Genomic DNA, 17,144 nt, shown 5'->3' with positions numbered 1-17,144 from the left:
AAAGAAACAATAGATGAATTTGAGTACTTAGATCGAGCGTCTTCGATAGGAATCAAATTGTCAATCGGAGTTGACTCACCCCGCGATCTGGGCTCCGATCCCGTTACAATTTGTAACGAGGAGGGAGACCAATTAGAGAACGGGGGCAGATCGACATCGACCTATCGGAATGTTCGATCTGGGACTCAGAAAAACTTATAAAAATCGCGCAAAAATAGGATGTGACGTTCTTGGTTACTAAGTTCGGTGTGCTCCGCTTCTGGATTTTTTCTGCGGTTCGTCGTCCCGAAAGAAGTTTTCGCCATCCTGTCCCAGCAACTTTCGCCAAGGATAATCTACTGTGAGAATCAAATGAAGAAGTCCCCCGGTGTGTGTCTGTGTGAGGTCTTTTCGGCTCCGTTTTCGTTTACGATTTCAGCGTGGATTTTCGTCTCACATTGGATTACGATATATCGATGGAATCGGCTAACTATCCTCTACCTGTAGGTACAAGTTTTATTTAAATCGGTCAACTCGTTCTTGGGTTATTGTCGTCCGATTTTTTCGGGTTATTTCGGCCCGCATCGGGCTTCTGGCTTGCGTTCGGCCCGCATTCTAGGAGGTATTCGTCGGTCCGCCAAGCTTTCTATCGGCCCTGCAATTTTCATCACTGTACGTGTTTTACTCGTTCAGTTACTCGCGCTTAAAAAATTTACCGTTAAACAAAGAACCACGTGGTCGACCTAGCCACTCGGCGCGACGTAGCCGTCTCGGCGTTCGGCGGATTGCGGGCTCTGTCTTGGATTCACGGGAAATATTGTATCGACTTCCGATTAAGTGTCAAATTAAGTCTGTTATACGGTTATCTCGTTTTGTTAGTTGATAAGGATTTTATTTTCTGTTTGCTTCGCCGTTCGGCTTGCGTGGCGCCGATCGGGGTGNCGAAAATAATAATTTTCATGAACTATTAGTACTTAAGTATGTAAAAATTTATTACATTTCATGTTGTACGAGGGTTTTACCCATTTCTCGAACCGTGTCAGAGTGAATCCGTGCTATAGAAGTGCCGTGTTATACGGGGGTTACCTGTACTGTGCTGTTAGAAAGAGGAAATTCATGAGTTTTATGAGGTTGCCAATTGGCAGCCTCGCGTGCTTTGTTCATCTGTCACTACCATATTTTCAAGATGGCGACTGGACAACATAAATCATTTTGTGTTCTATGCTTTGTGAAGGATCGGCGTGTACGTGATTCCTCGCCTTTGGTTGGCCTCATCGGCACGCGGTTTTGTCTGTCAGCACGGTACTCTTCTCTGTGTATCCACTGATTTGTATTTTGTTAAGGACTTACTTTCTCGGGACTTACTATCATCCAGCCGTTCAGCTAGACCAGCTTGGATTCACCACTGATTGTGCTCAGCTACGTGGTANTCCTTACGTAAGATAACCTTTGTAAATATAAATGAAATACTATAATATAACATAATAAAAGGGTTAGAAATACGAAATAATCTAATAATCTAATAATCTTAATTCTTGCTGTTACTTTTTTCCCGAGCAACGCCGGATTTATCTGCTAGTATATATATATATAATAACTCCATTAAGGCGTTAATATAACATATTAATAGGTGTGTCGGATATTGTGTGGTCGGGGTCAGATCAGAAGACCAAGAAATAACGGAACGCAATCAATATAAGTATAAAAACTCGAAATTTACTAGATTGGAACAGTTAATTTTTATCGTCCAATTCTTTCTATAAAAAACATTAACTCTAGTTAGTGCTGTAGTCTATAATAAAAGCACCATAACAACAACGTCTCGGAAATTTTCAAGCATGAAAAGAATTGTCATTTACACACGTCAAATTATGCATTACAATTAATATAGGAAAACAGAAATAAATCAATTGTCTAATCATCAAGACAACGCATACTAAAGCATTTTGTAGGATCTTCTTTGCTGGCTGCATCACACAGCCGATGCCTCTTCCCGAAGCACATATGGTATCGGAGCCAGTTATTACCATTCCGATCAGTGAAATATTTTGTGGCGCTAAACGCGCATTTATCGTCCAGTTCATAATCCGGCAACAGAAAATGGTCTTCAGTGGCATCCATCACGGGGAATTCTGCCTCGAAAGAATCAACAATGGAGGATGACTACCTCTTTTCCTGTCGCCTTTTATCATTTCAGTCAAGGATTCGTCGCTATCTGTCGTTCTTCTTCAGGTTTTGGTAGAACATTATGATTTAGATTGTCCTACCTTCTTATGTTCCATATTATTAATTAAATTACATGAAAATCTTTGTTACATTTTTATCAATAGTACAAATTATACGATATTTTAATCAAATTTTGGATGTTTAATGTTAATCTTTTTTCAATTTTTAAGAAGTTCATAATATATGAAAGCATTTTTTCGTTTAAAGCATAATTTATTAACAAAAATTGTGATATTTAATTAATCTGTTGCAAAAATTTAAACACTTTATTATAAAATAAAAGTAATTAATCTTATAGTTTTACAAGATTAAGGTTATCAACTCGAAGACATGAAGACTCAACACAACGTATCTAACACGGATCGCTTTTCAAATATTAACAGTAGACCGGTATTAATAATTAGTAGTTGTTGACTGTCCTCTTCCAGGAGGAGGTCAACGACTACTTTTGATCGAATTACTTCAATCCCCTTCCGCAAAGGTCCCGAATTTCTCTCTGACCAGCGGTATAAAGGCATTGGAATTGGAAAATCCAAAATACGAAATTATCCGCCTGCACAAAATATCATTTAAATGGTTTACGGTGGTGCCGAGTTTAAAAATTTGGTCCGTTTTTCCGAAATTTCATTTGTTGGCGGATTACTATTTGATATTCGGCTGTGAATAGTACAGTTTCTTAAAGTTAATATTAGAAAATATTATGATATATGAGAAATGTAAGCTATATTTTCAATTCCTGTCTACTTGACCGTTGAATTTGTGCCATTTCGTACCAGCAGTATCGTGATAGACGTGACAATGGTAGGCTGAAATAACCAAACTCTTTATATGGTTTTCGTTTTAATGTTTGTTATATTTTAGAATTTAATTTATATAGCCTAATTACAAAAGTTATTACACCGAGTAATCAATCTAGCATAAAAAATAGAATAAATGAGACAAGTAATAAACATCTTATATTTATAGGGTGGCTACAAGTGCTATAAAGGTTAATTCACATACATCTAAAATGACAAACTTGTCAAAAAATGCATTTTAAAATTTATAAAGAAAATAGTTTTAAATAGAAGCGTTTTATTTTCTGCAGTTTGTCTTTATTTTCCTTGGATAGACATTGACAATTTGAAGCATAATTTGACAAGTTTGTCATTTTAAATATATGTGAATTAACATTTTTAATTTAACATATTTTAAAAATTCTTTATTCCTCTACTATACACAAATTAAAAAATATTTAAAATGTGTTAGATTGGGCACTCAGTGTGATAAATCCTTACGTAAGATAACCTTTGTAAATATAAATGAAATACTATAATATAACATAATAAAAGGGTTAGAAATACGAAATAATCTAATAATCTAATAATCTTAATTCTTGCTGTTACTTTTTTCCCGAGCAACGCCGGATTTATCTGCTAGTATATATATATATAATAACTCCATTAAGGCGTTAATATAACATATTAATAGGTGTGTCGGATATTGTGTGGTCGGGGTCAGATCAGAAGACCAAGAAATAACGGAACGCAATCAATATAAGTATAAAAACTCGAAATTTACTAGATTGGAACAGTTAATTTTTATCGTCCAATTCTTTCTATAAAAAACATTAACTCTAGTTAGTGCTGTAGTCTATAATAAAAGCACCATAACAACAACGTCTCGGAAATTTTCAAGCATGAAAAGAATTGTCATTTACACACGTCAAATTATGCATTACAATTAATATAGGAAAACAGAAATAAATCAATTGTCTAATCATCAAGACAACGCATACTAAAGCATTTTGTAGGATCTTCTTTGCTGGCTGCATCACACAGCCGATGCCTCTTCCCGAAGCACATATGGTATCGGAGCCAGTTATTACCATTCCGATCAGTGAAATATTTTGTGGCGCTAAACGCGCATTTATCGTCCAGTTCATAATCCGGCAACAGAAAATGGTCTTCAGTGGCATCCATCACGGGGAATTCTGCCTCGAAAGAATCAACAATGGAGGATGACTACCTCTTTTCCTGTCGCCTTTTATCATTTCAGTCAAGGATTCGTCGCTATCTGTCGTTCTTCTTCAGGTTTTAGTAGAACATTATGATTTAGATTGTCCTACCTTCTTATGTTCCATATTATTAATTAAATTACATGAAAATCTTTGTTACATTTTTATCAATAGTACAAATTATACGATATTTTAATCAAATTTTGGATGTTTAATGTTAATCTTTTTTCAATTTTTAAGAAGTTCATAATATATGAAAGCATTTTTTCGTTTAAAGCATAATTTATTAACAAAAATTGTGATATTTAATTTAAAAAAAAATCATTTTTCTATAAATATACCGTATTTGAAAATTAATTATTTTTTCTTCAATAAAAATTTGAAAATATATTTAATCACCAGAAGTTATTCTATTTTACGAATATTCGAAAAAAATTTAAAATTAATTAAACATGTCGAAAAACAAAACAGTTGAAATTCAGTTGAATTCTAATAACGAATTTGTTCAACAAACTGAAAATTTATCGTCAGGTAATTAATTTAAATAATTTTTTACTTATTAAAATAAATAATTATTAGACAGTGTTATGTTATTGTGTTTCTTTAATTAGTAACAATTAAATAAATTTAATTTTGCATGATAAAAGTTAATGAGATTACTTTAATAAGTTAATGTTTTAAATTGAAACCGCTTTAAATATCAAAAACTTTTTTCTATTCCTATTAATTTCTATGCAATCAATTCATAAGAATATATCACTACAAATGTAGAAGGAGAAACGTAATTTCTGTATTAATGATGAATTGCTACTTTAATCATGTTTTAAGCAAAGAAGTGTTGACATTTGAAATTTAGAAATGGTTTCTTCATTCGTGAAAAGGTTATATACAGGGCTATCGAGGGGGAAGTTGGGAATCTTTTCTCAGATCCGGAGAGAATTAGGTGCCAGTAATAGTTCCTATCGTATAAATTAATGTTTTTAAAATAAAATTTTTGAAACTACTTTTCATTAATAAAGAAACTTTCTATGTACAGTATTTAATTTATTCAAAACAACAATGGCAAATAGGAGTCGCTGTACTCTCGGACTCTATATAAGCTCTCAACGGCCATGCTTTAACTTATATTTAATAAGTCATCAAAATTGAATGAAGCGTGTTGAAGTGAATCTAAATAACAGAATATCAACGAAGTTTAGGGAATATGTTTTTCAAAATATGCTGAGAAATTTGGAGAAAAAATCAATAGTAATTTCAGTTACCAGAGGAAAATTCAATTGCATAAACAATTAATTTATATGTTATTACGGTACAGTACATAATCATATCATGGCCTAGCTAAGATATGGCATTTTTTCCTAACAAAGTATACTTACAAAATAGAAAATTCCTTGCACCATGTAGATTTCTATAAAATCTACATGGTGCAAATATTATAAAAATCAAATTGGAAATACAATAAAGTCCAAAATAAAAGACTCCTTCTCACTTCCAGCAAAAATATTTAATATGATCAACGACATTCGTTTCGGACTCATCCTGAAATTGGACCACGAAGAGTTAACCGTTTACCTTGAGATTTAGGCACGTTCACATGAATAGCCTATATACAGAAAGCAAGAATATTATCCGTTATTCATTCCGGCAGATTCGGACGAACCTTGCACTTTTAAAATGGTGGCATTCCAGGCTCTTGTCAGGAGGGTCTTCTCCCAGTGTACAAATGTCTTAGAGACAGAAAAGGAGAATACCTTAATGAATTCGTCGTAAAGCTTGGATACGACAGATAAAGCGTACACACTTGATAAACAACAGAAATCACATAAGAAGGTGGACGACGGAGACATCAAGAGTGCTACGATTTGTTATAATGGACTATCTATAGGAAAATCGCAAAGAACGCAAGGGTTAGAATCGATTATCATAAAAATCCGAAAATATACAAAATAGGAAGGAAGAAAGCTACATTCGATCTCTGAAGCGTTTAATTATGAGTAACCACTATATTTGTGAGTAGATGTTTGTTTAGAAAACTTCGCTGGCTTTATGACTTTCTTTAAATGGTACTGAAATGCACCACACTTTAAATTCTTATACAAGGTCTGTTCAAAAAGTATCGGACCTTATTTTTTTCCGCGTAAACCAATGATGCGAGAGAGGCCTCCTTCGGTGGAGTTGTGGAGGGGACAGTCATGCACAGCCCTGAATTTTTTCCCGCCTGCAGAAAGCGTCAGTCGTTGGCAATCGGCGTATGAGTGAGGTCATGTAGTGCGCTCTCGTCGGATTTCACTAAGCTGGAAAATGACTGAACAACGTGAGCAGCGATATTACATCAAATTTTGCCAAAAACCTTGGCGATACCCGAGTGTAAACCATTCGCAAGATTCAGCAGGCTTTCGGGGACGATCCTCGAGGCCAAAAAAGCGCGGCAGGTCCGCAGCAATATCAAAGGTCATGTTGACAGTTTTTTCGACTCTCGTGGGGTGGTGTGTCGTGAGTACGCACCACAAGGCCAAACCATCCCAAAGGAGTACTACCAGGAGGTCCTTCGTCGTCTTTCCGATACAGTGCGATGCAAACGATGGGATCTGTGGTCGATCAAAACTTGGCAGCTCCATCTTGATAACGCATCCGCCCATTCTGCGCATCTGATTCGGGCTTTCGTCGCCAAACACAATACTCCTGTGGTTCGTCACGCTCCGTACTCTCTCCACATGGCTCCGTGTGACCTTTGGCTATTTCTCAAGCTGAAAATGCCGCTAAAAGGAACCCAAATTTAGTCGAGAGAAGACATCATGCGAAATGCGACGGACCGGCTGATAACCATTCCAAAAGATGCGTTCCAGCAGTGTTTCCAGCAATGGCAGGAACGCTGGGAGAAGTGTATACATTACCAAGGAGACTACTTTGAAGGGGATTAGGGTTTTGTACCTCAAAGTCAATAAATTTATTTTTGCCGACCACAGGTCCGATACTTTTTGAACAGACCTTGTATTTTGCATCGTTCTGCAAATTAATCTGCAAGCTGCATACGAGTATAATACATAGTAGATGTATACTTATCAGACGTCAATGAATATCATCATGATGATTTCAACACTGTCCAAATCCTCCAGAAATGTAGACACCATAAATAAAAAAGTGCTTGCTTTTTAACATATTGCATAACTTCTGGATATTCCGGATGAATATAAATATATAGAAAAATAGGCAAATAGGAACCTATAAACACGAAAATATTATTAAGTATAAAAATATTTTGGTAATTTTGAAACCGTGCCAGTAATTTTTAGTAATTCGAACACAAATCAATTATTGTATCAACTGAATAAAATTTAATTATGAGATTTGCCAAGTATCTGAATAAATACAATAATTGATTTGTGTTCGAATTACTATAAAAATATTTGATAAAATAACATTAGTTTGAATTACATTCAATTACATGTAACAGTCTATTATGTTTCACCACGAGATTATCATTTTATAAATAAAAATTAATTTAAAATAAAGTTTTATATTCAGACGAAATTAAAATAAAATCAATTTCTAAAATACTTGAAAAATACAAATATTTCAAACCTTAAAATATAAATAAAATATGTAAAATAAGACAGAATCTTTAAAAGAAAAAAAAACTATAAATTAATTCACTCATTTACAGAAAAAATTAAAAATATAATGGCGAGTGACCTTAACCTTTTATCAAGTCTACTTAATTATTTTTTTAAAATAACTGTAAAATTTCACATACAGCTAAGTTTATATTGCTCAAACGTCGTTGGATTATTTGTATATTTCTGAGAATCACTACACATAATAGACGGCAAATCTGGTTAAATCGCATAGTTGCACTTGAACCTCTTCTAATCCTCTCGTTGTTCTTGAACTTTTTAGTGTTTTTTTATTCGTTTGAAACTTTGATGACTTAATTTTCATGTAATATTTTTAGAAGGTGAATGAAGGATTCTAAAAGAAAGTCAAGGCTGATAAGCTTTTAATATCTTATATAAATATATGGATTAACTTTTACCTTTTATTTAAAAAAAAAACCTTAATTTAAAAATACAGGTTGTATCAGAATGACGTTTTAAAAATTTGGGGGATTGTAAAAGATGAAATTTTGAACGTTTTGATATAAGGAACCCATAGCCGGAAATGTGATATAAAGTTTCTACAGCACTTTGCACTTTGCAGTGGGTGTGTTGAATGAAACAGCAGAATACAGTATTTATGACTAGTTTTATTGACAAAATAGTAGAGTACAATCAAACTGTACATCGAATCAGTGGCTGCACTACTTTAGAGTAAATGTTCTATGTGACGATCACCAACTTCGTTACATAATGTGCAACGACGAACCTTGTTTTCTCCGACTCTCTGTAAGATGACACGCTCCCCTCTGATGCTATTAAATGCTGTAAAGATGAGCTCCGTAACCTCATGAACTGTTCCTACAGGTGTTGTGTACACAAGGGACTTTACATAACCTCAGAGGAAGAAGTCAAGAACAATAACATGACGTCAATGGACGGAAGGGTAGCTACCAAAGTGAAGGGCGGTCAAACACTTCCTACCGCTGTAGAAACTTTATATCACATTTCCGGCTATGGGTTCCTTATATCAAAACGTTCAAAATTTCATCCTCTACAATCCCCAAAATTTTTAAAATGTCATTCTGATACTTAAAATTCTGATATGTTATACTTATAAAAAATTTTATTTGCGTTAAAAAGAAAATTAGCTACTTTGTCTGAATGAAAACATTCAATTATGAAATATTTTATTTAATATATATGTATTTAATCAACTATTTTATAAATATACAACTAGCAGGTAAGCCCGGCGTTGCAAGGGCAAAAATACAAACATACATTAAGATTATTTCGTACTTCTAACCCTTCAATTATATTATATTATACTATTCCATTTATATTTACAAAGGTAATCTTACGTAAGTGTTTATCACACCAAGTGCCCAATCTAACACATTTTAAAATTTCTTTAAATTGTGTACAGTAGAGGAATAAGGAATTTTTAAAATGTGTTAGATTAGTCACTCGGTGTGATAAACCCGTACGTAAGATAATCTTTGTTGTTATATAAATCAAATACTATAATATAACAAGCATTAAAACGAACACCATATATCGAGTTTAGTTATTTCAGCCTACCATTTTCACGTCTATCGCGATACTTGCATGGTAAAAAATGACACAATTTCATTGGGTTAGTAGACAGCAATTGAAAATACGATAAATTAAATTTTTTAAATATCGTATTTTTTCCTAATGTTAGCAGTAACAAACTGTATCATACACAGCCGACTATCAAATCAAATTTTACGAAATGTATAGCAAATATTTAAACTCGGCATCCTGAAAAACTACAAAACATATTTTGTGCTCGCCGGCAATCTCGTATTATGCAATTTTCCTATTCAAATGCCATTATACCGCTGAATCCGATAGGGAGAAAAAGCTGTTGCAGATGGAAATTGAAGTTAATTCAATTGAAAATAGTCGTTGCTTTCCTCTCGGAAGCGACGATGGTCGACGACTATTCATTAATACTGGTCTACTATTAATACATTAATTAACCCCTCGGTTACTGGAGGGTACTTATAGAACTGCATTTTGAAAAACTTTTAGACCTATAAATTCACTATCATCCATATGCTCTCTATCCTTAATCTCGAGAACGGAGGTAGTTATGTAAATGCCGATACCAGATATGGAAAGGAGGCCCCAATTAACTATATCTGAACTTCCGATGGAAACCGAAAATTGCGTTATTATAATTGAAAAGTTTCCCTCGAACTGAATTAGATACATAGCCAGCACAACTCTGTCGTTAACAGGAAAAGTATGATATACAGGGGGCAACACACTACAGAAACAGAGAAAACCGGAACGTCCGGGCTGCTTGGCGGGTGTAGATAAAAAATTACAATATTGAAGAAAGCTGCATCGACTTCAATATTGCACGATTTATCACCACTCCAGGAACGATACGACATTTCTCATAGCTCTGACAATAGTCTGGATGAGCTTTTTCTCAGGAATCGAACACTGTGCCGTCTGAAGCTAGTGTAAAAAGAGGAAGAAAAGATTTCATTATGCCGAAACTAGTTACAGCTTTAGACAGATGCCAGTTGAGCATTATAGATTCCGTTTATATTCTCCAGGCTACAGTGGAAGCACTAGTGCTTCGTATTGATGAATTTTCAACCACTTCAACGGATTCAAACACAAGTGAGGAAGGACAGAGCAGAAGCCATAAAGTCCGATTTTCAGGATGATGTGCCAGAAGTAGTCACTGTTCATTGGGATAGCAAATTGTTACCTGGCTTGAACGTTAGAAGTTCTAAAGAAGAGCGCCTACCGATTCTTATTTCATTCGGAAAGAGAAACAACTGCTTGCCGTACCAATCCTGGACAGTTCTTGTGGTAAACACCAAGCAAAAGCAGTTTCGAATGCACTGTATGATTGGAATTTAAATAACAAGATACAAATAATGTGTTGTGACACAACAGCGTCCAATACAAATGGAGCTTGTATGCTATTAGAACAAAAGCTAGAAAGAGAGCTGATACTCTTCACTTGTCGCCATCATATACTGTATATGAGTTTTAAGAAATGTGTTTAAAAGAAAAATCCCCCAAGTTACTAACAGCCCCGATATTTTGATATTCAAAAAATTTAAAGACTCTTGGAAAAGCATTGATTTTACGAACATACAAATGTGCATTGATTTTGTAAAACAACATTTCAATGACGCGGAAATTGATCAATTATTATATTTTTATGTAAGAGAACTTCAAAAATCTATTGTGAGAGATGATTATCGCGAATTAGTCGAGTTACCTATCATATTTTTTGGGAAGGGAGATAAAGAAAAATAAAATACAATCAGGCCTTCGGGTAGCAATGCATCAAGCAAGGTGGATGGCTAGAGCTATTTACTCTTTAAAAGTATGTTTGCTGTAGTTTCAATTCAGAATGAACGCCAAAGACAAACGAGCATTACAAGACTTTTGCTTATTTATTGTAACAGTTTACGTAAAACCCTGGCTTGGATTGCGGTTTGGCTGTATCAAGATTTGTGCTTTTTAAAAACATTAAAAGAATACGAAAAAGTTGACAAAGTAATTTCCCAGGCAGCTTTGACCAAGTTTTGTCAACACCTGTGGTACTTATCCGAGGAAATAGCCATATTTTCACTATTCAATGATTTAGTCGACGAAACAACCAAGATGAAAATAGTATGTAACTTGGAAAAGATTTTCGGGAAAAGGTTTATTCCATGAAAAAAAAGAAATAGCCAGCTCTTTGTATAGTATGTAGAACCACATGTTTTGTTTGTACTTTAATTATATCTTATTTAAACTATACCTACTTTTTGTTTTAAGAAAAACCTTGAATTGTTTTGTGTCTAAGAAGAGGAAAAATCTGTTTATTAGATTAAAAATTGAAAGCAGTTTCCTTCAGGAAAGCGTTTTTTCATGGGAAGAAAATGCTTCTTTTGTGCAAGCTAAAAGAAAGGTTCTTTCTCTCAAGGCGGTGAATGATACAGCTGAAAGAGCTGTTAAATTAGTGCAAGATTTTCATGGGTTAATTACTGCAGATGAAGAACAGAAGTAGTTTGTTTTACGCTGTGTGCAAGAACACGGAAAACTGTATCCGGACTGTGAAAAGGAGGCATTGAAAAGAAAATATCCACAATAATTTACATTTATACAAATTTTAAATATTATTCTTTGTTGTTTGATTTCCTTATTTACCAAATTATTTAATATTACAATGATCTAGTCATGTATGTATGTATGTATGTATTACATTGATGTAGTCGAGTGATAGTCAAAAATGACTTTATAAAAACTTTGAGGCTTAGGAGACGATAGGGGATGATTGATCCCCTATCGTCATCGTAGGGGATCAATATTTCGTATGTGAGTAAGTCTTAGAGATTTAAAAAGAATTAAGGGATATGCGTTTAAAAATTCGATAAAAAATTTTTTCTCCATATAAAGGACACCCTAATATGTATATAGATAGATGTAAATAGATATAGATAAATAGAAATAGATATATGTATATAATAATGTTTGAATAGAGTGAACATATGAATATATATATATATATACATCAGTCTATATGTGTAATTAGTTTAAATAATAATAAAATATTTACAAAATTTAAAAGTTTTTATACGAGTGTGTTTTATGAATAGACTATATCTCTGTACATTTTCAGAAAACTTTTTTGGCATTTCTTTTTTCAGAATATTATTTTCAGAAAAAAAAAGTATTTATTGGTAAAACCGTAATTGCTAAAATTGTTAATTTAAATATTTATTTATTCACTTATTCTGACAGAAAATTGAGAGAATCTAATCTTATTGAAGACCCTGTTTTGTATTAGCTCTGCTTAGGAATAACGGAATTTAATTAAAATGAATTGTTTTGAGCGTTTATTCGTTTCGAGTCACATTCTATAAATACTTGAACGATTAAATAAACTGGACGTTAACAGCGCATTATTGAAATACAGTGGTACCTCAGGATACGAACGCCCCAGCATACGAAATTTTCAGGATACGACATGAAGTTCGAACATATTTTTGCTCCACGATACAAACAAAAACTCACTATACGACGTTACATTAGTTCGCAGCGCCATTTTTTTATTCACTTCTGTTCGCGTGTTTACTTCGTCGTGGAAGGATCTCGCTCGATAAAGGAAATCTCGAGGTATTACCAGAAAGTGACTTATTTTATTGAAAAGAAACATCCGAAAAAGGTTCACACTGGCCGTATTGCTGCTCAGAATAATGGCATTTACTTAAGTCATTTTAGAAACATTTTAAAAAGTAGGCAAAGCCAAACCTCTTTGGATAGATATTTTACCAAGCGACCTCTATCTAGTGAAAAGTGGAAGTGAAGGAAAGAAAGAAACAAGCAGTGAATAAAAATTTTTAAAAATATATATAAAACAACACTAATTTTTTAAATCTTTTTAAAGTTATTTTTAAGTTATTGTTACAGTATATTATGTAAGTTAAGTTTTAGTATCATTTCCCTTCTCCCTTTCTTCCGCCACCAGTTTACACCTCCACCGTAGTCTATCTTGAAAGGTAAAGTGTAAATAAAACTATTATTTTTATCAATTATTATTCTATTATGGTTATTTATACATTTACAACTACAAAACGCATTTTTCAATGTTTTCTTTACTATAGTTGTTTTTATTTTTAATGTACTACTTAGCTTTAATTTGAGTGTGTTTTTCGTGTTGGAACGAATTATTTGGTTTTACATGTAATCGTATGGGGAAAAATGATTCACCTTACGACATTTTCATGATACGATCCCAGTTTCGGAACGGATTAATTTCGTATCCTGAGGTACCACTGTATAAGTAGTTAGGTTTGAATAATATTTGCTTAGGAACAGAGCGAGAAATTTTTAAATTCTATTGCAACGGTTAAAGAAAAAAGATGCTTTTTTGATAATCTTGTTTGTCAACATGGAAAATATCCGAATGAATATGACGGAAAAATCAAAAAGTTGAAAAGAGGGAAAATTGTAGGTAACTTCTAATAGAAAATAGATAATAATAGAATGAAATTTTTCTGCAGGAAATTGAAAGAACGATCCAATCAATTTCATGAAAAGATGTCGATAACTGGAATACAAAGATTTGAGAAATACAGAAGATTGTGGGAAAAATTGAATTGGGAGGGAAAAAAGTAAAGGATCAATTTTGTCTAAGCCTATAATTTTTTCTATGAATAACCGAGACATTTAAAATTTTGTCAAAGCCTTTTTTCTGCGAAGAATCACGATATAGTTTAATAATCGAAACGATGACGACGCGCTTGGGTTCTATCAAATTTTCTGTATCGAAGTCAGATAAAGAGTATTATACGCACCAAAAGATAAAAAATATACTGCTTTGTTTATAAAAAGAATTACTTTTAAGAACTAGGTGAAGATTTTTAAAAATTTTATGGATTGTTACATTTAAAATTTTGTTAAACGCATGTAAATATTAATTATAAGTACTACTGGATGAATGTGGAGTCCCTAAAGAATGTGGAATGAAAATCTAAATTTTATCAATTAATAAACCGAAGAGAAAGTTGTCTTACGATATTTCTGGAAAGTGAATAATGAAAAATATTTTCACAAAAGGGTAAAGAATAGTGTAAATGTTGCAAAAATTATAATAAAAAAAAAGTTTATCAACGAGTTGCGTAACTTTTCTGGCTGTTATTTGATTTTATTTTAATAATAACATTTATAATGGTAGCTCGTACTTCGAACACTACAGAGTTCGAATGCTGAATTAAACAAAAAATTTGCCTCAGATTCCGAACGAAGCTTTAGTGTTCGAAACGTTCATGCACTGAAAAATGCGTTCGAACCGTAAAAGCAAGTCATCTCTCGCTCTCCCATTACGCTAGTATGTTTTCTGTGCATTTTTGGCTTCGTTTTTGGTTTGTTTGGTTATGTATATTGTGTGTCATTTGTCGATTTTACACAATTTCTTCTTGCAATTTTTCTTTGTTTATATCCTATTGAATATTCAGTACCTTGTTTAACCGTTAGTTCAAAACTTCCCAAACGTTACTTTTTAAACCACATTTCCTTATTGGAAGCTTAGAAACATCTTTCCAACACACATTACGAAACTTTTTTTTTTCTGTTTGTACGGCGTTATATCTTTTCCGAAATCCATAAAGAGTAGGATGCGGGATATGCTTTTTATCTAGACACTCTGACTCGATTTTATTTAAACAAAATATGAAGTACAAGTTTAAAATAAGCTTCTAAACAAAGAATGGATCGCCCATTAGCAATAATATGTTTAATTTCACGACTGATAAAATTAAGTCATATAACTTAGGCAACTAGAGATGCTAAGAATTAAATTCCATTACTCGTAAGCAGAGTACATACAAAACAACAGGATCTTCAATAAGGTTAAATTCTCTCAATTTTCTGTCAGAATATATAATAAATGAATATTTTAATTAACAATTTTAACTAACAGGAAAGCTCAGATTCGAGCAGATTATTTATAATGCCGGAGAGATATGGTCAACATTCTTATGGCTATAATATTAAATAACTCTTCTAGTCTACAACTTTAGTTTAGATTGAATTAGCCTAATAGTCCACCAATTTATTACAACCCTATTTGTTAGGCTAACTAAGTCAATCTAAATTCTTATGACTATTTGGAAAGCTGTTCATGCTTCTAATCATGCTTCCAAACAGCAATGAGAACGTAAATATTGAATAAGAATCTTTAATACAATAAAAACAGTATGGCAGCTTTAGTTGCTTATACAAATTAATTCACACCACAGAAAAAAAGTGGAGTTTCTTAAGACGTTGAATCTAGAAGAGAACATCAACTCATCAAATTAAATATTTAGTCGAAATTAAGATGAGAACACGGAAATACCAAAATATATTTTTATCTAATTTAATAAGAAATTTTATAATATCAATTATAAAATATGGTTAAAAATGGAATCAAAAAAGTAATAGTGTCTCTCATAAGAAAGTTGATTTATTATCTTATAAATAAACGATGATGTGAGATCATAGAGTGATGAAGTTACAATTAAAACCAATTTGGAATGAATGATTTACTTCACAGTTACTAACGATATATGTTAACTATTTATAAAATCACTGTGTAAAATTGAAGTAGAAAATATGTATTAATCTACAGTTAATTAAATATAATTCAAAATTATTAAAGCTTTAATAATTTGTAATATGCATAATATACAACGTTCCTTTGTGAGATTGAAGATCGTTAAAACATTGGGGATACACTTATATTATAATTATATCCCATATATAAGTGGTTCCAGAATAACTTTCGTTGTACAATACGAACATTCAAACACAAATCAGTTTTATTAGTGTATCATAAAACGAAAGGACATTACGTTCTGTTCTGACATTAATTGGATCTCGTCGAAGCATTACATTTCGTAGTTTGCGTTTCTTTTTACCTGTATTTTTACAATAAAAGAATTCTACGCGCTTTTACAACTGTTGTAAGCGAAAAGAGTTAAAGTAAACCACACCGAGAGACCGCAAGAATCAACGAACCGAAAACGAAAATAAACTTTCAAAGATCATAGGTACAGCATGGGAGTTAAAACAAAGAGAAGATCAACATATTTCCAAGTCGAGTAACAACTATCTCAGGTGACAGAGTAAAGAACTCCTATTTTGTCATGAAACACAGGAGGTCTCTATATGTCACGCATGTCCCCACATTCAGTTCTCGTTATAATTCGCGATCAACTAACTCGCTTCTAACCTCGTGGAGAGTGTAATGTATCAACGACCGCAAAAGTTATTCTGAAACATCCTGTATATACCGTATTTATGTAAGAATACTGATTGGGGGGAGATTTTATTCCCTACCGTCGGGATGGTCTAACGTTTACGCGTATGTGGGTGGCGGTTTTAACGAGGCAGCCAAAGACAAGTGTTTCACAGAGAAACCGTTTATTTTGGTCGAAAATGCTTACATATTTTTTTGGCAAGGGTCCTTAAATTCAGAACTTTGGGTTGTCTTTGGAAGTTGTTTTCGCAGTCGATCTGGTCCTACGCTGGAGGGGTCCCGTGACAGTGTCGAGTGAAATGTTCGAAATCTGAAGAGACAACACACAAAAGATGAAAGGAAGCACGACAGCTGAAGGCAAACGAACACAACAGGTAGTCTAGGTGGAAGCCTGTTTTGTCCTTGAAATCGGTGTTTTTATAAGTTTTTCGAGCTCGACTTGTTGCTAATTCGACAGACTTTTCTTCATCGCTTTCTAATTGGTCTTCCACCTGTCTTCAGGTGTAAATGGAGCTTCGTATAGTTCGCGGGAAAGGTCGGATGGAGATGGTTTATCCGACACCAT

At 33.3% G+C, this 17,144-nt stretch overlaps 1 protein-coding gene across 2 annotated transcripts in view; it reads left to right on the top strand.

Moving 5' to 3' along the window:
- The first annotated feature begins 4,620 nt into the window (after positions 1–4,620).
- The window catches only part of LOC111621869 (polycystic kidney disease 2-like 2 protein), a 55,108-nt gene continuing 42,584 nt past the window's right edge, over positions 4,621–17,144 (top strand). For both annotated transcript variants that reach the window (XM_023364124.1, XM_023364123.1), the window contains exon 1: positions 4,621–4,732. In XM_023364124.1, the coding sequence (XP_023219892.1) occupies positions 4,654–4,732 (79 nt within the window). In that variant the 5' untranslated portion in view covers positions 4,621–4,653. The remainder of the gene's footprint in view (positions 4,733–17,144) is intronic.

This window comes from Centruroides sculpturatus, unplaced genomic scaffold (assembly GCF_000671375.1).
Source record: "Centruroides sculpturatus isolate CEXI.00-Female unplaced genomic scaffold, Cexi_2.0 scaffold184, whole genome shotgun sequence".
In the NCBI taxonomy this organism is placed as follows: Eukaryota; Metazoa; Arthropoda; class Arachnida; order Scorpiones; family Buthidae; genus Centruroides; species Centruroides sculpturatus.
Note: the sequence above shows the minus strand (reverse complement) of the source record. Positions and strands in the feature narration are given on the sequence as shown.